Below are 21,603 nucleotides of genomic sequence, written 5' to 3' on the forward strand. Positions count from 1 at the left end.
GTTCTGTGGAGCAATTTTTTTTTTTTTAGTTTCCTACAGCAGCAATAATCTAGTGGCTTTGTGCACTGAACTAAAATGTTTACACTAGGGCTGTCAATCAATTAAAATAGTTTATCGCAATTAATCGCAAATTAATTGTACATTAATCTGTTCAAAATGAACCTTAAAGGGTCAAGTATTTAATACTCTATTCAACATGGGAGTGGGCAAATATGCTTGCTATATACAAATGTATGTATATATTATTGTAAATCAATTAACAAAAGAAAACAATGACAGATATTGTCCAGAAACCCTCACAGGTACTGCATTTAGCATAAAAAAAAAACTGCAAACTGCAGCCCAACAGGCAACAACAGCTGTCAGTGTGTCAGTGTGCTGACTTGACTATGACTTGCCCCAAACTGCATGTGATTATCATAAAGTGGGCATGTCTGTAAAGGGGAGACTCGTGGGCACCCATAGAACCCATTTACATTCACTGATCTGGAGGTCAGAGGTCAAGGGACCCCTTTGAAAATGACCATGCCAGTTTTTCCTCGCCAATATTTAGAGCAAGTTTAGAGCGTTATTTAACCTGCGCTCTGAACTGAACTGAACACAAAGTCAGAAGCACACTATTGTCTAAAATATCATCGTGTGCTGTAACATTAAAGTTTCCCTTAACAACGGCCATACGGTGTAATTCACAGATCAAGACGCACACACACAAAAATCAAAAAAAGGCGGCTCGGTATTTGCTCGTCATTTATTTACGCAATATATTTATGAATATATTCATTTACAACATCTATAAAACACATTTTTGCATAAATTATGCTACTGAAAAAATAAAACACAGAACTGCGCAGCCACTTTCCTTTGCCTAGTACGAGTTGGTTGTAAAATGAATACTGAGGAGAAGAGACTTTTGTGAACTGCAAAGGCAAACAGAGGTACAGTGTTGAGACAGATCTCGTTTTAGTGTATCAAAAGTCAGTCGTTCAAACTGCGGGGACAAACTACAAAAAAATAATAATAAAAGACTGAAAACAGGCTAATCTTGTCTTCAGTCTGAAATCTGTAAACACTTTGGGAATGGATGGTTAGTATGGATGATTCCACTTGTTTCATGATGACTGCATTTACAACAATTAACACTTCATTTTACAGGTCCGCAAATTTGAAATTTCTTTGTAAATAATGCCAAATTACCCCAATATTTACCTCAAAATGTATTGAAAATTACTTTATTATAAACATGATTTAATAATGATATATTAAAATAGCATATAATGGTTAAAATAAGGCCTTTAGGGTTAAGAAACGGCTGTGCGCTGCTCTTCATCGGAGGTGGAAAACCAAAACTAATAATAATTTGAGGTAAATATTGGGGTAATTTGGCAGTAATTCCAAAGATGTTTCAAATAAGTTACTTACTAATTATCACCTAATTACCATGAAATATGCAGACCTGTAAAATGAAGTGTTACTGGAGACTGAATGGATTAAACCTCCTGATGGACACTCAGAATGCAGTTTAGTTGCATGTGTAGGTCACTTTGTAAGGAGGAGACAGAGTTGTGTATTGTGTTGTGCTAAAAGCTCCCCGGTATCCAAAATCCATAAAAAAGAAATCATCATGCGACATCTTGAACATCTAGGCAATGCAAGCTAATAGTAAAAGTATCCAATACATTTTCTTTATTTTCTCTCTATTGTATATAAAGTTGAGTTGGTCCAGGTAGAATAAAAGACGAAACTTAATAACGTAGATTAAGAATGTATTCGATCGAGTACATGATGGGATAAATACCCCGATATATAAAAACACACCTCTGGAGGGGAATAAAGATAAATAAATATTAAAATAGTAGTTGGTCACTAATACAGGCAGCTAAACGTTGAGTTGGGGGGGTTTTAATTACCTGTAATCTGATAGCACACATGATAAATTCAGTATAATGTATCACAGCACTAATTCCATCAGGATTATGTCATACTCACCTTCTTTTTAACGCCTGAAAATTCATCAAAAATGACTTTATTATAATATAATTAAATAATTATATGCTAAAATAATGAGGTAAATATTAGGGTAATTTGGCAGTAATTCCAAAGAAATTTAAAAGAATTTAAATATAATTTAATGAATTAATTATAATTAAATTAAAATAAATTATCACCTAAATATCATGAAATTTGCAGACCTGTAAAATGAAGTGTTACCAGAGTTTACAGTTAATTTGCCTCTGAACACTCTAAATCTATTATCAGGAGCGAGGAGTGCTTGTTATCAGGCTACTGAGGAGTTTTATCATGATGGGACTTCCTAAATAAACATGTCTATCAGCACTTATCCTACGGTTTAATGACAGCTGGAATGAGACGTCTGATGTTAAGATGTGATACAACCATTTTTTCCAACCTACATTACAATAATTGAGAAGGTGGATCCATTATAGTACAGTCCAAAGAACATCTGTGGTTATATATATATAAATCTAAGTATCTACCCCTTTGACTTCGCTTGGTATATATCTGATATGGCAGTGGTTCTAACCCTGTTGTGAACAACACAAAGTGCAACGCTGGAGAAAAGGAAAAACAATATAAACATACAGATTAAAAGGTGCACGTTCATAAACGTAGGTAGATTCTAAAGCTTCAGTGCAATACAGACGACATTTCATAAAAAGCACTTTCAGAGTGACAAGGCCTTCATCCCTATCTGACACAGAGTGGGCGGTACGGTCCTTACATTATGTCACAATAAGTCAGAGCATGTAAACAGAGAGAGAGAGAGAGAGAGAGAGAGAGAGAGAAGAGAGAGAGAGAGAGGAGGGGACACATTCAGAGAGTTCACTTCAGTTCCTCATAAAAACACGTGTTCAGGGCGACACTTAAGAGCACAGCAGGCAAACAGGCAAAGTCAGTGTGAGGAGGAGAAACGTACAACACAAAGTCTATAACAGAGTAGTCATTTACAACAGCGACGGTCTACCAGGATCCCAGTGGAACATGAGGCTTTGGATCATTGGTGACTTTAACCCTTTAACCACAGGGGGTCTTTAGGGGGAGATAGCAGGTCAACAGTAGATGTCACATAGAAGTGGTGTACATCATCTGAAAGCTGAGAACCTGAAGATGAATTTGAGATGCTGCTTAGCACTGTGTGTCAAGATGTTCTAGTCATAAATCAGAAATAAACATGAATTAATTAATTAAAGTGAATTGTAAAAGTGTATAAGGATTTAGAACATTTTGATAGAAGTATATGATGGTCATTCCGATGCTCTTTTATGTCTCATAAGTTGTTGCAGTAATTTTTGGGTTGATACCATTTGTTACACAGATTTGGTGCTAAATTTAACAATTTTTTTCCACTCGAGAAGTGATGAAAATGATCAATAATCCCTCCAAAATACCACATTAAGACACCAAGACCTTGAGGAACACCATAGAAAAAGCCATGCTGTGATTTGGTATCAGAAACTTTTGAGATGTTTGCAAGAATTGCATTTTTCAAGGATTGGATGGCGAGCACTTCTGTTGTGGAAACTGCTCAGAAACCCCGTTATTGTCAATCTAGCTAGGAAAGCCATCCATCCTCTGAATGCTCTAGGTCTCTAGTTTGTGGCTGTAAAGTTTCATGAGGCTGTGATTATCCTAGAGGTCACCACAGGTCATTTTATACAGTGAGGTCAAGTTTTGAAGATATGGTCTCACTACAATGAAATGTCTCCTATGGGGACTAACATCATCACACATGAATACAGTTGGGCTCATTGGATCCACAAGAGTCTCAGCTTTACTGTGATACCCAATTTATGTAATTCAAGACTGTTATTTATACTGCATGAAAAAAACTGCATGTGATTATCATAAAGTGGGCATGTCTGTAAAGGGGAGACTCGTGGGTACCCATAGAACCCATTTACATTCACATATCTGGAGGTCAGAGGTCAAGGGACCCCTTTTTAAATGGCCATGACAGTTTTTCCTCACTAAAATTTAGCCCAACTTTGGAGCGTTATTTAACCTCCTTCCCGTCATAGTTGGTACCGATGGATTCCTCTAGTTTCATATGATATCTGTAGCCTCTGAAAGACAGTAAAGTCAGCTGGGATCGTCTGCGATCCTGCCGGTCTCAGGGGGTTAACTCTGTGACAAAATCATAAAAGTATGTCGTAAAATAATAAAAAAGCAACAGAATGTTATGATTAAGACTCTACTGTATAGTTGTCAACTACAGCTGAGGAGATGAACCGCGGAGGAGGTGAAACCTACGATCAGAGTAGTCACTGACTCTTAACTGAATTAAATAGTGACAATAAAATATTCCTCTGTTTTTCTGGGGACCACCTGCAACTGGTCCTCAAGGACCCCCGGAGGTCCTCAGACCTCTGGTTGAGAACCACTGTTCTAGACTAGATATTGTCTTTGGATATCGTAATATGGCATAAGTGTTGTCTTTTCCTGCTTTTAAAGGCTGCATTACAGCAAAGTGATGTAATAATCTGAATTTACCAGACTGTTCTATTAATTGCCTTTACCCACTGAGTCATTATATCAACATTACTGATGATTAGTTATCACAAATCTCATTGTGTAAATATTTTGTACACCAATAGTTACCAGTGTAATATCAATATCCAGTTATTTGGTCAAACATATCGTGATATCTGATTTTCTTCATATCTCCCAGCCTTGATTTGGGTGAACCGACTCTTTAAACACCAAGCGAACCACCTGACTGCATTTGTACTTGTTAGCTTCTCAGCTAGCTAGTAGCTCAAGCCATCACTATGATGGGATTCGTGAATCAAACACAAAGCCTCTATCGTGTTTTGGGGTAACTGTATGACACTGGGATGGGAAATATCCTGAAATGTAGTGACTAGAAATTGATGTCCAGTGGTGAACGTCAAGCAAAGCTAAGGAGCCTCGAGGGAACGTGTCCACAGGCTGCGTCCTTTCCACGCTTCCCCATTCATTGCCTATGTGAGCAGCTGTGCAATGCATTCTGGTAGCATGGCAGCGAAATTTGAGAGACTGTCCGTCACGTCGCCGCTCCTCATCTGCATAAAGTTGACGTCTAGGCTACTTTAAGCAAATCACGGGCGTCCGACGCGACTCGCCGCCTCTCGAAACTCCAGAGAAACCTTTAAACTAAACGTTGATTTAAAATAAAGACAGATTTAGCAACTGCACGGCTTATCGCTCTCATAAATAAAAACACATTTTGGTGAACTGTTTCCGTTAAATAAGACAGGAAAGTTTCCAAACGAGCCGCCATGTTGGTTCCGGTTTGAAAGCTGCAGGAGCAGCAGCCCACGGAGGGAAAGCGTTCGTCCAATCAGGTGTCTAGTGGCAGCCCATCAAGCCTTCAACGCTGGGAAGCAAGGCAATCCCTCGCGTTAAAAAAACGTCCCTGTGGACACATACAGTTTGTGGTGATGGGGGTAAAAACGAGGCAACAAGCATGAACAGGGAGCAGCGTCTTTGTGAGGGACTGATGGGAAGAGACGACATTTTCACCGCGGTCAGACCGAGAGGATCCGACCAGGCAGTGTCCCGCTTAATGGCTTGGGTTTCAGTTGGCTTCAGGTTCATAAATGTCAACAGAGGAAACAATGTAATCAGCGAAATTTGATCTCAAGTCAACTTGGGGGACAGATCTACTACCTCTCCGGCTCGGCTTGAAAACGGGCTGAGCCGCCACCCCCCGTGCGTTTCACGCAGTCTTTGGAGGACTCGAGGTCGTCGGTCTTCACTGAGGCAGGGGGACGATGACGTCCACGTAGTTGATGGGGAAAAAGCCGGACTCGCCGTTGATCATGCCCTCGTACCAGTTCTCGTCTATCTGGTTGGTGAGGATGATGATGTCGCCCTCCTTGAAGCCCAGCTCGCCCTCGTTCTCGGGCTCGAAGTCGTAGAGGGAGCGGCAGCACGGCTGGTCCAGCACCTCCGACTCTGCACCGCAGGAAGAGATTACAGAAATGACTCCTTGCACACTGATGAGGAGAAACGGCTGCTTTCCTACCTGGTATGATGAAGTGTATGAGGCTGCTACTAATGATTCTGTCCACTGATCTTTTGAGGGCTGATTTATGTGAATGCAGAGTCAGTGTGTGTTACTCACGGTGAATATTGCCATTGGTGGTGGGGCTCTCAGGCCATGACAGTGGAACAGAGCTTATATGATCAGCTGGGTGAGATGTAAAGACAAATGAAGATGGTTGTTGAGCACAAGACAACACAGAACAATGCACACACTCAGTTCCCAAATGTGCTCTTTAATCTAAATGCTTGCCAACCCTCCCGATTTTCACGGGAGACTCACGTTTTTCAATATCATCTCCTCCCCGGGGTCACAATTCTCCCGTATTTCCCTTTTAGTTATCTCAGCCTGTTTCTGGAACTGAACAGTGTGTATAGTCCCGACTGTTTCCACCCAAACGACAATAGAGCTACACTAAATGTCGTTTCTCGGCGGAAGAGAGCAGTCTATGCTCGCCGCTGGGTTCAACATCATAGCGTTCAGCGCCTGAATTTGGGCTTTACTCGACATAGCAAAAAGCCGTCATGGCGCGGTTCAAGCCGTTGGAAATAACGTGTTTCAGAATGCAGTGGTGCCGTTGTCACATATTGTCTGAAAGGACCTTCAGTGAGTGAGAGACGGAGAAAGAAATGGAAATACTATAAATAATAACAGAAAGAAATACTCAAGCAAAAATAAATAAAAAATGATGATTAGCTCATGCCAGATATTCATCGTCAAGGTTACGGCAGAGGGGCGAATTATTACATTTTCTTTACTGAGAATTAAAAGCAAAATTAAAAGTTTAACATAGAAATGCTGTTGCAGAGTGCTTATGATTTTGTTACTTTCACTCTTTTTAGGTCACCACAATGCAGGAAACAAAGTCTCTGAAACTCTTTGGTTTTGAAATCCTTCCTCTTTTTAAGGTCTCAAGGTTGGCAAGTGTGTTAATCTACTGTGTACCGCTCCATACTGCATGTACACCCGTTGTGTCTGATGTTTGCCAGCAGAGGGCACCAACGTTTTCTCAGATATTGCCACGGACAAGACGTGGACTTATATCTCCTTTTCACCTGCTTATCAGCGTATCAGTGTGCCGGAGGATTGTAACCACAGCGACTCCACTTAATGCACTTGGCCACATCCTCAATAAAAGCATGAATCTAACTTTCACATAAGAGCACAGCAGCTAATAGATCGAACCCTGAACACACACACACACACACACACACACACACACACACAGGCAAAGGAGGCAGCAGCTATTTGGAAGTTCATTAACAACAAAACTATTGATTGAACACAGAACAAATATAAACCCTATAAGACTAATCTGTGACTACATAACCTCAGTTTGTAACGAAGGCTTTCTGTTATACATTTCCTAGGGACTGACTGTTTGATCTGGACGGCCAAAAAAAAATATCTGTAGAAAATGTTCACCTGTATGATGTCTGCTACAAATAATACAAGCATTTATTAGAAAAAATGTGCTAAAATCATAACATGGCATACTATGACTGGACTATGACTTACCCCAAACTGCATGTGATTATCATAAAGTGGGCATGTCTGTAAAGGGGAGACTCGTGGGTACCCATAGAACCCATTTACATTCACACATCTGGAGGTCAGAGGTCAAGGGACCTTGAAAATGGCCATGCCAGTTTCTCCTCGCCAAAATGTTGCGGACTTTGGGTAGTTATCTAGCCTCCTTCACAACGATCTAGTCTGACGTAGTTAGTATCAATGGATTCCTTCATTTTTTAGTTTCATGTGATACCAGTATCTTCACTCTAGCTTTAAAACTGAGCCCGCTACAACCTAAAAACGCAAGTTGCGTTAATGCGTTAAAGAAATTAGTGGCGTTAAAACAAATTTGCGTCTAGCCCTAAAAATTAATAAAATAATTTATATTAGATATTTTCATTTAGGCATTTAACTAATATCATTTTCTATTGAAGAAAATGTAAATTTAAGGATATTAGAAAATAATATGGATGATAAAAAGGGTTAAACAGTTTACTCAGATCTAGAAATAACACTAATTAGCTTATGTTTAGTGATATAAAATCCACATTACTTAACAATTGTTCTCAAAAATAATTATCATTACAGTCAAATGTTTTTTTTTTTTTTTAGTGCCAACCACTGTGTAACTTTTTTACTTTTGGTAATAATGACAAACTGCTGGTAAGTCAGATCTTAAAGCTGAAAATTATCATTAAAAAGCAAAAAGGAAGCAACACGCTAACTAAAAGGGTTTGTCGGGAGGATACCGGTGGACGGGGAACAAGTGAGAGGTTTAAGGTCAAAAGATGTAAATAGTCTAAAACAGTGTAGACGGTAATCTGCATGTGGTGAGGGAAGAGAAACGCCTCAACACTGTTTTAAAAGAATACCTACTTTTCCCATTGACTGTGTGGTTGATCTGGATATCTGTAAGGGATAACACAAAAAAAAAGTATATGCTAGAACTCAAAGCAAACAATGAAGATGGAGCAAATTACAGAAGAGGAAGCAGAAGCAGTGAAGAGGTGAGATAAAGTGTATGTGCGGTAGTGTAAGTGTGTGTGTGTGTCAGCGGTACCGGTGGATCTGAGCGAGGAGCTGTAGGACAGGCCGTTGTGCTGATTGTTGTCCAGCATCTCCACGCTGCTCATGATGGACTTTGGTTTGAACTCTCTCTTGGGCCGGCTGCTGGCTGTGGATATCCTGGAGAGAGAGTGAAAAACACACTTGTTCCATTAGGCAAAACAAATCATTATTTTGAATTAGCTCCACCTTCTCGGTCTCGTTACCGCCGACCGTGCGTACAGTACACTGCTGCTGCTCTTTCCACACCTGCGGAGGCCCTGAGAGGTAGAAGTGAGATCTGGTGATCCATTTTCAAAGTCTGATATAAATTGTTTTCTTTTCTGTGTTTATGTCTTAAAGCTAGGGTCGGTAATGTTGCAAGAGCACGTTGGATTTTAAACATTATCGCGAAGGAGGTTAAATAACGCTCCAAACATACGCTGAATTTTGGCGAGGAAAAACTGGCATGACCATTTTCAAAGGGGTCCCTTGACCTCTGACCTCCAGATCAGTGAATGAAAATGGGTTCTATGGGTACCCACGAGTCTCCCCTTTACAGACATGCCCACTTTATGATAATCACATGCAGTTTGGGGGCAAGTCATAGTCAAGTCTGAGTTTGCCATGTTCTGATTTGAGCATATTGTTTTATGCTAAATGCAGTACCTGTGAGGGTTTCTGGACAATATCTGTCATTGTTTTGTGTTGTTAATTGATTTCCAATATTAAATATACACATTTGCATAAAGCAGCATATTTGCCCACTCCCATGTTGATAAGAGTATTAAATACTTGACAAATCTCCCTTTAAGGTACATTTTGAACAGATAAAAAATGTGTGATTAATCATGATTAACTATTTTAATCGCTTGACAGCCTTAATAAATACACATCTGACAAGTTTGGCATATTTCTTTTTAAATTATAGACAAAACATTCAATCATTTTCATCAATTTGGGTATTGGAAATGAAATGCTGGTGTCTCATTGGCCATGGTATTAAGACAGTTAGTATGATAGCAACTAGTCTCAGCTGCTCTCGGGCTAAACCCACGCATTGACAAAAATAAAAACACGCCGTCACTGTGCCTCCAAAATGACATAGAACATGTAGGTGGACCTGTACCACATTCATTCAAGTATGTAGACACCTTAGTTTCTAAATATCCTGCCGTCACCACCGGCATGCTTTCAGTGTCTCAACCACTCTGTGTGAAATTACTCTTTGAACAGCAGAACCAGTGTGAGGTAGTGATTCTCCCACAGGGGACCGACGCTGCGGAGTAATTACTGACAGCAGATTGAAGTGTGGCCTCAAGCGCCTTCCTTACCTCTTCTGCAGCTTTCCACTGAGCTCCTCCAGGATTTCACAGGACTGCCTGTGGTACTCTACGGCCGCCTCGATCAGCGCCGACAGCTGGCTCACCTGCTCCACCTATTGGCCACAAGACAACACACACACACACACACACATTAACTCACCCTCCATCACCAGAGAGACATAACTCCTTTTAAAAAAACAAACTCTGGCACGTTACACTTTGTTATTAAAATGTATCAAAATCACTCCTGAGGACTAAAACCCACTGCTACCTCAGAGTGGGGTTGAACTAGTTCTGTCTCTCTTACATCATTCTCCAGGAAGTTGAACATGCTCCTCTCGGCGAGCTCTTTGCTCTCGTCAAACTTCTCCACAGCCTGCCGGATCTCCTCGTCTGGGATCTTCCCCTGACGCTTCTTCTTGTAGTCAAAGTCTAACCGGCGGCCCTCCAGCTTCTTCAGGTGGTGCTGCAACACAAAGAGGAACAGGTCGATGTAATATATCCTGTTTGGTTCTTTGTTTACAACACACTTCTTCTGCAAACATTCTGGATATACTGTATGACCTGTATGTATTGGCATATACTTACAGAATTACATAATGATAATGATAACAATGCAATCTCACACACCCTTTACATGCAGTATGCAGGAAAATGCACATTTTATTCATTCTTTTTTCGTCCTATGAATGTGACCTCTGTGTACAAAATTGATCACATAGCATTGAATGCAAAGGTATTATATATTGAGGCTGGTATTAGGTTTATGACTGATGAATTCATGGACTGAAGTGAAAACCGCAATGTTTATTAAATCCTGTGAAGGGCTCATTACCTGGGTGGAATATGGTCTCAAAAAAGTACAAAAATGCAAGTCTCCCTCAAGGTTAATCCAAGGCACACTGTAATGTTTGAACAAAATTAAAATGCCTTTATTTTACATGGCAATGATTGTTTAAAATGACCAACGTGTTGCGACCAACATAGGTCTTCATCAGGGTCATAGTTGACTGGACAATGACCCTAGACAAAGGCCCTGGTATTAACATGCGTGCTGACTGATCGGATCACAAGTGGACAGCTTTAAGTACAGGTGTGAACGCACTCAAGATGCATTGAGGACACATTGAGATCGGATCTCAAAGACCACATTCAGAGGTGGTCTGGGCCACATATGTCCACATTCTTGTAGCAGTGTGTACGTGAATGCGTCCTGGGCCACATTAAGGACTGCCTACTCATCTGATGTCCAGCTGGGATCCGCGGGATCACCAGGATTTGTCATACTGTTGGAGATGTGTCAGTGTTTTTGTTCCGCTGCTTTGCGCGGAGCTGACACCCAACCACCCGCCTGATCTCTCTCTGGAGCTCTGTACCCCGCTGTTGTCTGGCAAAAGCAGCGGTGCCGGCGGCGCGAAGGTCCATGGGGACTGCCGGTACAATAACCTTTTATTTTGATGTTAATACAATGTACCAGAATTCACGAATACGTAGGATATTACTACTGACAGTCATGTAATATTACATCACAACGGCTGCTGTATTAGCCGTGTGTTTACTACGTGTTTATTTGCTTATAGAGCGGGGAAGTGAGATCGAATCACAGGTGACCACTGAAGACGCATGTGGAGATGCATTCTAATACCAGGTGAGAACAGACGTACTTAAAATTGTCCACTTGTGATCCGATCACTGAGGACGCATGTTAATACCAGGTCTGAACAGGGATAAAGACTCCTCTGTAAAGGGGAGACTTGTGGGTACACATAGAACCCATTTTCATTCACATATCTTGAGGTCAGAGGTCAAGGGAGCCGTTTGAAATTGGCCATGCCAGTTTTTCCTCTCTAAAATTCAGCTCAACTTTGGAGCGTTATTTAGCCTCCTTTCTGAAATAGTCAATCCTCTCGCTGACGGTCTTGTTTACTGATGTAGGTCAAACGGAGGCATCGGTATTTAACTGAGACTGCTTAATAACCAGTTAAAATTCCTCACAGTAACTGTAAGAAACATTTTTGAAAGCAGGACTTTTACTTTTAACAGAGTATTTTTATAGCGGGGTATTAATAGTTGGATCAAATGAACCTAAAGCTGCGTACATTGTGTAAATGAACTAAAGGTAACATTTACACTGGCCTAATAGCAGACAGTTATTGGCACATCTTGGAAGTGTTGTCACATTTCCCCCATGTTGCAAACACACACTTGTGTTTGATGAGTTTAGCTATAGGACACAGGCTGCTGTGATGTACCGTGATTTCTTTGAGGTCCTTGTCCTGCAGATTCTGCAGAGGGTCAACAAAGTTTTGTTTGACACTTATGTCCAGGGAGTCCTTCACATCCGCCATCTGCCTCATGGCCTCGCCCATATCCACCAGAGCACAGCCTGCAGGACACAGAGAGACAAAGCACACCTCGTCAGTTAACCTGTGGTCTTTGCAGCGGGGCGCTGAAACGTAGAAATCATCTTGAGGACGTGCACCGTGTCACAGACGTGCTGCTGTGTGTCTGTGATGTAATGTTGTTTTTAAATGCTACATTTTAAAATCTTCTATGCTTTTATTGCATAAAAGGGTTTACATACTTTGCTCTTGAAATGTGCAGCAGTCAAACAGCAGGGATTCCCCATATGCTGATGTTGAATAAGAAACTCATCTATATACATGTACGCCTCTGCAGCAGCTCTCTAAGAATTTCTGGAAGATGAGAATCGGTACCGAAGACGGAGTCGTCTCCCAGCTCGTTGCCGTATCGCAGCATGCAGTCTCCCAGCAGGCCTTCGGTCTGAGGATACCCAGTGGTCTTCACCTGGCCCCGCATCTTAGACACCGTGTTCAGCATGTTCAGTTTGGCTCGAGAGGCTGCAAAGGAAAACAGTGAATATACTGAACTCATTTAGCAAGACAGTGGCTGAAACTAAATAATGTGATTCATCTTTCTTTCTTTTTTTTACCTGGGTTAGGCTGGAGGTATTCTGTTGTTTTGGACAAGAGGTCAAACACCGACTTGTTGGTCACATCAATTTTCTAAAAAGGAGCAAAACAAAACATTTAAAAAAAGGAGAGATATTGATTGCAGCTCGGCTCTGCCCCGAAGTTGTGTGCACATCTCTGTGATGACGTTGCACAGAAACCCGTCTATAGCAATAGTTCTTCATTCTGCTTGTTTGTTGTGACATTAAAATTCAGGAAATCAATGACCATCACCAAAGTCCCACCTCCTCTTACGTGTTTAATCAGCTGAAGAGAAGTTGAAAAGGACTTTCAGTCCTGCCTGTACTGATGAAATCAACCCCCGTACTACCACGTGTAACACTATGCATCCACTGTGAGTTTACTGCTGAACTGAACTCACCCTCTCCATCTCCATGAAGTCTTCATCCAGCTTGGTCCCCTCGGCCCCGCTGATCTTCTCACTGAGTAGCTGCACAAAGAGAGCAGAGAGACAATGATGGAGGACTATGTTGTCACTAAAATCAATGAATAATCTTGATCGCAATATTGATCGAAATAATCGTGATTATCATTTTGGCCATAATCGTGCATCCTTACTCTGAATCAGAGGACAATTTTTTCAAAGTTGGTGTAATGATGTTGAGCTAGTGAGTGATTCTGTGGGCTCATATATGTTGTATCTGAACATTAATGTAGCCACGACCACGTCCCACCAGTTGTTCCATTATTCATCGTCGAGCATCATCAGGATTTGTCTCTAGATGACATCATCCTCACAATCTGTCTCTCTCTGTTGTTCAGACGGGGTACAAATAAGCTCAGGAAGACAAGATCTCCCCCAACTAATTACTAACATTGAGACAGATCCAATTTCAGGTTGAATATAATTTTGAACCGTAGTTCAAACTTATCTTATGGTACGTCTTTGTTGGAGTGATTTCCAGTGTGGACTACATGTTTTCAGTGATCTAAATGACTACAGACCAGAGTGACGCAATGACTGCCAGTGTTATATTCACACTATGCTTTCTTTATACTCAGAAAGAACACATTGAGAAGCCAAGTTAATATTTTAAAAACAAAACTAAAAAAAGGTAAATGGAGGCACCGTATTGGTTTCTTTATGAACGCCTCTCTGTTCACACACAGCTCAATATCACTGTTAGAAATGTGTCATATGACAGATGACAAATCATGAATTTAAGGTACCATCAGGGTGAGTGGGCGCAGAAACACACAGGCAGGGAGAGAACGAGTACTGGAATATGTTGCTGAAGTAAAAGTACTGTTGCTTAAAAAAGTATAATTACTACATTTTTAAAGGAGATGGTTTTAAGGCCAACACAAACCGGCGCTGAACGGCCTGTGTCAAAACAGCTGCCCCTATTATTTTCATTTTCACACTTGGCGGCTCGTTGACGCACCGCCACACGTCACTTCACGCCACTGTCCTATTTCCAGCCCCGCTGCCCTGAAAAAGACCTTTTTCCCCTCACTCACTCCCTGCTTACTATACTTCTCCCCTCCAGTAGCAGCTCGACCTCATATCTCCTCACTCACTTCTTGCCGTCACTCTCTCTAGTGTGTGTCCATGAATTAATGAGGAGAGACCAGTTATTGAGGTCAGGATATATCCCGAGCTGTAGTCTGAAACATGTCCCGACAGCCTGTCCCCCTGGAGGTGTGCCCTTTCAGGTGAGAAATCAAGTTTAAGTAGAAGACCTGGTTGTCCACACATTTCTTTTTATTCAGATTTAAAGCTAATGCAGTGTAACAATACTTTATAAATTCACATCGTAATGAGTGGGAGTGAGAGATTTGCATTTAGTTGTTTAGGTGACTGACTGCTTCGGTTCATAAACTGCTATTATATGATATGAGGACATTAATAAACATGCTATTGGCCCTGCATCGTTTGAAATGGTGTTTCAAACAGAAGAATGGGACATTGACATCATTCCCTGGTAGATTTAAAGAGGATTAAAATTCTGTGTGCAAATTGTGGACTAATACTGAGAGATTAAGGGCAGTCGGCCAGTTAGGAAAAAACATCTGATTACCAGCCCGCCTCTACTTCTTCAGTGATTTTCTGCATAACCAAGACTAACTTTGAAAAACCTAAAAAGGGAACAACCACAGCCACCTCTTTTTCCTGAGACTTTTTCAGTCTACTACTCATAAACTCTACGCTGACTGCGTAAGTAAAGGACTAGAGGTGGAATCAGTGATTACAGTGATACTCGGGGACGTACATCACCATGTGGAGTAGAGTTACCTGGACAGGTTGTCTTGACTCTTCTTTTTGTTTAAGAGTACCTTGACAGGTTATACATCTGTATGAGTGGGTTACTCACACCTTTTTACTAATTCTGAGTCTCCTTGAGGTTTCATGCACCAAACAAAGTTAGTTTTTTTGTTATTTTTAATAGGATTTTTCACGCAATGCAAGAAACATTATGTTTATGTGATGCTTGAATTTAGTAGGGGTTAGATGTAACATATGCTGTTTACATTACACGCCCCTTCTTCTCAGGGTCATACCTCAGTCAAACACAAACACACAATACTGTCTTGTGATTTTTCACAGCTACTGTATCTCGGTGCTAAACAGCAGTGCAGCTGTGCTGACACTTCACTGTGATTCAGAGTGATATAAACACCATTATAACATGTTCCTGGTTGCATCCCGACAGCCTGGTGCTGAGTAAAGACGCTGAGCCTGATGGGTGGGGTGTAAGAGGAGTAGGGCAGGAAGTTGCGGTCATCACCTCCAGCATGCTGCATTGTCTTGTGTCGGTAAATGACGACAGCAGCGCTGGAGTCAGTGATGCTGCTGCCAGGCTTTATGTAAAGCCATGAGACTAGATCAGCAAACGATGTACAGAACGACTGAGGCTTTGGGAAAGCATGATTTTGTTTGATGATTTGAAATGTCGTAAAGAGCAAGAACACAGCAGTTCCCAAGAATTGAATGAATTTCACAGCTTCTGTTTACTTCACTGATGTGACAACTCTGTCTTATCTTGATGAATGCAACTGTCAAAACAACAGAACTGAGTGAAGGTCTTACAGCTGTGTGTGTTAAGACACAAATTAAACACCAGGGAGGTAAAAAAATATATTTTTTTATGATTTTAAAATAGATTTTTTTAAAGCAAGAATCAATATATTTGCTTCATTTGAGTCTGTGTGGAGGTAGAAGGAAGTTACCACTTTTATTGTTGTAGTCTGAGTAACATGACGTCATATCTGTTCCGTATCCGTCGACCAAAACAAACCGCAGTGAGCCGAAACGACAAAGTAGAAAACAGCAGAGGGTCTTCATGGATACGACCTGCACCCTCACATGTTAAATCCAGCGTGGTAAACACTACACATCCTGTAATGGATGGAAACACTTTGGGTTTCACACATTGACAGGAAAAGCAGAGCTAGACATCACGGCTAAAGCTGCATGCTAACTCTGTCATGGACAGGAAACGTTATCGTATCGCGGTAACGTACGGTCGAGCCAGCCGTTGCTCTCATCTCCGTGGTCAAATGGGCCGACGCTACAACTATAGAGCACCCAGATACTGACATTTATGTTAAATGCATTCAAACGGCCCCGATGGAGCTGACCATGGATGGATAAAGAGAACGGAGCTGACGGGAGAGCTAGAGACCACCTTGGAGAAGTTAGAGGAAGTCTACACGTGTAACTACGTCCGGTTTTCAAAATAATATGTTAACAAAGGGAACTCTATATACAAAATACCTATATGGAAATAAGATTGATTGGATTATATTCACCAGAAGTATAAAACATTACATGTCCCTTATAAATTAAAAAGAAAATACCACTAATTTGTGAGGGAAATGTCTTTATTCTTTGATTTTTGTGGGTTGCTGGAAAAGAGTTAATAAATAATGCCTGACAATGATCCTGATATATTTGACTTCAGGACATCTCTGATTACATACATGCTGAAAATCAAACATTTTTACTGTATTAACTTCGAGATTTTCCAAGGTAAAAGTCCATAGAAATGTATGACTTAATTTTTTCTCATGGTCTAGTGTTAAAAAAGTTAACAAAAATCGCAATATATATCAAAACCGGCACCCAAGTATCGTGATAGTATTGAATCGGGAGATAGGTGTATCGTCCCGGCCCTGCTAAACATTTTAGAAATGTGGTCCGGTAATAAGAGAAGTGCAGTTTGTTGCACAAGCTCATGGGAAGTTTGATTGGTGTAAAATCAACCCTGACTGCAGCATTGCAACGACTTAGTTTCACAATAAACTCGCCACTTTAATCAGATGTACCATCACTATTGATGCTACGACAACCTACAAGTCAAATCCTCACCATTCAGTAGTTTCATGAATACAAGCACCGGTGGTTTATTCAGCCAACCTGGCAAATCTAAACAGAGAGCCATACTGCCCCAGGTACAGGTGGTGTGAATGTGTGAATGTGTCCAAGGCTCCACTACAAGAGCTGCCGGCAGTAGGAGAGTCGAAGGCACCAAGTGGGTCAGAGCCTGGATAAAATTAGCAGACTCTGAGAGGAGAAATGAGCCCAATCTGGCTGCCAAAGCCTTTCTAGGACAGAGGAGGGGGCAGGACGGTCCCACTGTACATCTCTACAGTCTGCTCCATCAAGTCAGCGGCTGTTATAGACTTAAGATCATGTTTTCACTGAATAACTAAATGAACGTTTTATTCATGCAGTATACATGTGTTATTTTCGCCAATATATTAAAATGGTGTGTTTGAATATTTCTGCATACTGGGGTACAAACAGTCTTGGAATTACATAAATTGGGTATCACTGTAAAGCTGAGACTCTTGTGGATCCAATGAGCCCAACTGTATTCATGTGTGATCATGTTAGTCCCCATAGGAGACATTTCATTGTAGTGAGACCATTTTTTTTAAAACTTGACCTCACTGTATAAAATGACCTTGTGGTGACCTCTAGGATAATCACAGCCTCATGAAACTTTACAGCCACAAACTAGAGACCTAGAGCATTCAGAGGATGGATGGCTTTCCTAGCTAGATTGACAATAAGGGTGTTTCTGAGCAGTTTACACAACAGAAGTGCTCGCCATCTAATCGCAGAAAAATGCAATTCTTGCAGAAATCTCAAAAAATTTCAAAAGTTTTTGAAACCAAATCACAGCATGGCTTTTTCTATGGTGTTCCTCAGGGTCTTTGTGTCTTAATGTGGTATTTTGGAGGGATTATTGGTCATTTCTTTATCAATTCTCGAGTGGTAAAAAATTATTAGATTTAGCACCAAATGTGTGTAACAAATGGCATCAACCCAAAAATTGCTGCAACAACTTCATTAATTCATCTTTATTTCTGTCTTATGACTAAAACAACTTGACACACAGTGCTAGCTGCATCTCAAATTAATCTTCAGGTTCTCAGCTTTCAGATGATGTACACCACTTCTATGTGACATCTACTGTTGACCTGCTGTCTCCCCCTAAAGACCCCCTGTAATCCCCTAAAAAATACTAAAACTACTACCATTGTGGGTCTCAGAGGGTTAAAGAACACAGTAGTTTTGACTTCAAAAACCTGGTGTTTTAAATGAAAGGGGCAGCAGCAGAGCTCACTGGGACGATGACGTGCTCCGGGGCCAGATGCATTAGTACAAGCTGCAGCAGCAGGTGACAGCTGGAGGCAACAAATAACTGGTGTTGGCCCTTTTTAATCCACAATGACGGCATCGCATCTACACATTTAGAGCTGCAATTATCCTGAGCAGTGAACTGAGAGTGAAATACAAAGGCTCAACAGGCACTCTGAGAGTTAAAAACGTTCAGATCGAGGTGCTTTGACGTGACTCTCCAGCGAGCATCGCCGTCAGGATGTTAGTTTGCTTCTTTTTTAAATCCCAGATCAAAGACGCCACCGGCGTTGCATGTTGGCTTACAGTCATTTCTTTGATTGTGTGATTGTGTTGTTGGATCTGTGTGTTCCTTCTTCCTGTGCTCTGAACTCAGGACTTTACAGAAAGGCCTGGGGGGAGCAGGTGGGTTCCTTCCTTTGTAGAGAGCGCACACGTTTTTGCTCACTTTGCTCAGTCTAAACAAACACAATGATGGCCCAGCAGCAAAACAATTACACCTTTACAGGAGAACACATTATCATAGAGCATTTCCCTACGAGTTTCAATACTTTACTAGGGCTCTTGTGGCTCGGGATTTTATTGCACGTACTTAAAATTTAATTTCTATAAGCAAAAATAACACTATAGTCACTACCAACACTAACAACCATATCTAGTAGGGCTGGGACGATTCACCTATCTCCTGATTTATCACAATACTTGGGTGCCAATTCGAACTGCTTTAACACTAAACCATGGGGAAAAGTTGAATCATACACTTCTAGGGTCTTTTACTTTGGAAAATATCTAAATTAATACAGTAAAAATGTTTGATTTTCAGCATGTATGTAGTCAGAGATGTCCTGAAGTCAAATATATCAGGATCAATTGTCAGGAATTATTTATAACATTTTTTCCAGCAACCCAAAAACCAAAGAATAAAGACATTTCCCTCAACAAATTAGTGGTATTTTCTTTTTAATTTATACAGGACATGTAATGTTTTATACTTCTGTTTATTTCCATATAAGTATTTTGTATATACAGTTCTTATTTTGAAAACCAGACGTAGTCACACGTGTAGATTTCGGCTTTCGACTTTGGGAGTCCAACAAAGCTGCAATTTGCAGTTCACTGTTCAGTTTGTTGTTCAGTCATTTTACTACATGTTAACACTAATAGTAGTATTTCAGTTTCAAGTTGGCTGAAGCATAACAGTTAAGTATTAATTAAATCGCAAAAAAACATCCTTATAATTAAAGCTGAAGTAGGCGAGACTGGAGCAAATATGATTACAAAAAGTTATTTTTATAAAACGGTCGCTATATCCTGACAGTAATACATGAAACGGGTAACCTGAAAAAAAAAATCAAGTTCCTCTGTGTCCTCCGGTGATCCTAACGGCATTTGCAAGATTTCACAGACCGGAGGAAAACAAGCAGTCAGAGCTGATCTGAGGTCTGCTGTCCAGCTGCCGTCTATGAGAGCCGGCTGTCAATCACTCTCGAACTCCGACGAAACGGTCAAACTAGGCAGCGCTGATCAAATATGAATCAATATTATGTTACGTTAATGCCTATTTTCTGGTGAAGGAACGCCAAGTTCCGCATGACCGGAGCACAGCCAATAGGAACGCTCTCTCTCTGTAATGACCTGTGATTGATCAAAGTCTCCCGTCACGGGCTAGATGTTCCAAAGTCTGAAAACAGAGCCATGAGGAGGAGCAGAAGTCTAGTTTTCTCTCAGAACACTTGAATTACAATATGCCGAAAGGTTATTAAGGAATTTTTGCCCAATGATGCCAAAAATATACTGCCTACTGCTGCATTAAGACATTTTATTTACCATTAAGTCCTAAACTTTTATCAAACTAATTATTGAGATAAAGTCTTTTTTTTCCAGTAAATCTCATTAAACACGAACATGAAAAAGTGAAATGGTCTTAACCTCTTGGAAGAGATTTGCCTTTAGATTCCAAGGCTAATAAGGAAGGTTGGATTTAAAGACAGCAAGGTTAATTCAATTATTCCGATTTTGCAGGGTGTTAATGTCGGCTCACACTAATTAATGCAATGCTGAGATTAATGTTCGGCACGGACTGTTTTCCCGTCAGCCTCACAGCGTGGTGGTGTTGGTGGATCTTGTGGGAAATTAGTGTGGAGAAGTTAATGCGGGATTCCAGGTTGGCTGGACGGAGGAGAAGAATGCAGAGGGTTAGGAGTGAGATACTCTGCTTGTTTGGTGCGCATTGTGTGACTCGTTGTCAGTCTGTCACAGATAACACTTTCCCCTCAGCTATGCTGTTGATAGGAGGGAAAGTGACATGAAGTCAAACCAAACAGCCTACTGGAGTAAACAGCAGTTTCCCTTCAAAACAATGTGGAACCTCTCGAGGAGCTGAATCACTGGCCTACACACACGTACACAGGCATTGTTGCTGTGGGTTTGTGTGTGTTAGCAGAACCATATTGTTTAACTATGTCTCCCAAAGGAGCTGTATTGGAGAGGCAAAGAGGGGACAGAACAGAGGCTGTATTCTAAACCTCACTATAGTAGTGGTACGTACTGATTTGGCCAAAACGCAGCATGTAGTATGCGAACAAAAGCAAAATCTACAGTATGACAAAAACACCTGGATGTCATACTGATTTGGAAAAAATGTCCATTATGCATCGGACCAATCTACCTCGCCTAATGTATCCCACAATGCAAAGCGCTTGAATGATACAGACAACAACAACAACAGCAGTCAAAAAAGCAAATTTTTTACATTTTTCGTAGCTATTTCATCACTAAATTCACTCCTGAACATTTTTGAGGCGAGAAATCAACTGTGTAGATTTTGAATGTTTACAGTTTTACAATATAAGATGGCGAATCGAACATTCTCTCCAACGTTTTCGGAGTTTAGAAGCTCCACAAATTGCCATGACAGATAGCTAGCACCTGCCGGGGTCGCTACCTCGCCAGCCGGGCGGTCACGCTCACAGACCGCTATGAGCTGACTGGAGCTCTCTAGAGACCGGTCTGTAGACGAGAGGCTTTTATTTCCTTGTTGACGGATAGTTTGTTTAAATATCACAACACAAATGTCCATTATAAATTAACAGGAAC

At 40.9% G+C, this 21,603-nt stretch overlaps 1 protein-coding gene across 2 annotated transcripts in view; it reads right to left on the bottom strand.

Moving 5' to 3' along the window:
- Positions 1-5,279: 5,279 nt before the first annotated feature.
- Positions 5,280-21,603, bottom strand: part of sh3gl3a (SH3-domain GRB2-like 3a) — a 29,531-nt gene continuing 13,207 nt past the window's right edge. Inside the window, exons 2-11 of one of the 2 annotated variants that reach the window (XM_037758842.1) lie at positions 13,279-13,347; positions 12,878-12,950; positions 12,642-12,785; positions 12,177-12,310; positions 10,232-10,390; positions 9,934-10,037; positions 8,616-8,740; positions 8,432-8,464; positions 6,125-6,190; positions 5,280-5,955 (exon numbers count right to left, since the gene is read on the bottom strand). In XM_037758842.1, the coding sequence (XP_037614770.1) occupies positions 5,753-5,955; positions 6,125-6,190; positions 8,432-8,464; positions 8,616-8,740; positions 9,934-10,037; positions 10,232-10,390; positions 12,177-12,310; positions 12,642-12,785; positions 12,878-12,950; positions 13,279-13,347 (1,110 nt within the window). In that variant the 3' untranslated portion in view covers positions 5,280-5,752. The remainder of the gene's footprint in view (positions 5,956-6,124; positions 6,191-8,431; positions 8,465-8,615; positions 8,741-9,933; positions 10,038-10,231; positions 10,391-12,176; positions 12,311-12,641; positions 12,786-12,877; positions 12,951-13,278; positions 13,348-21,603) is intronic. The other variant, XM_037758850.1, reaches the window with a different exon arrangement.

The sequence above is a fragment of the Sebastes umbrosus genome, chromosome 2 (genome assembly GCF_015220745.1).
Source record: "Sebastes umbrosus isolate fSebUmb1 chromosome 2, fSebUmb1.pri, whole genome shotgun sequence".
Classification (NCBI taxonomy): Eukaryota; Metazoa; Chordata; class Actinopteri; order Perciformes; family Sebastidae; genus Sebastes; species Sebastes umbrosus.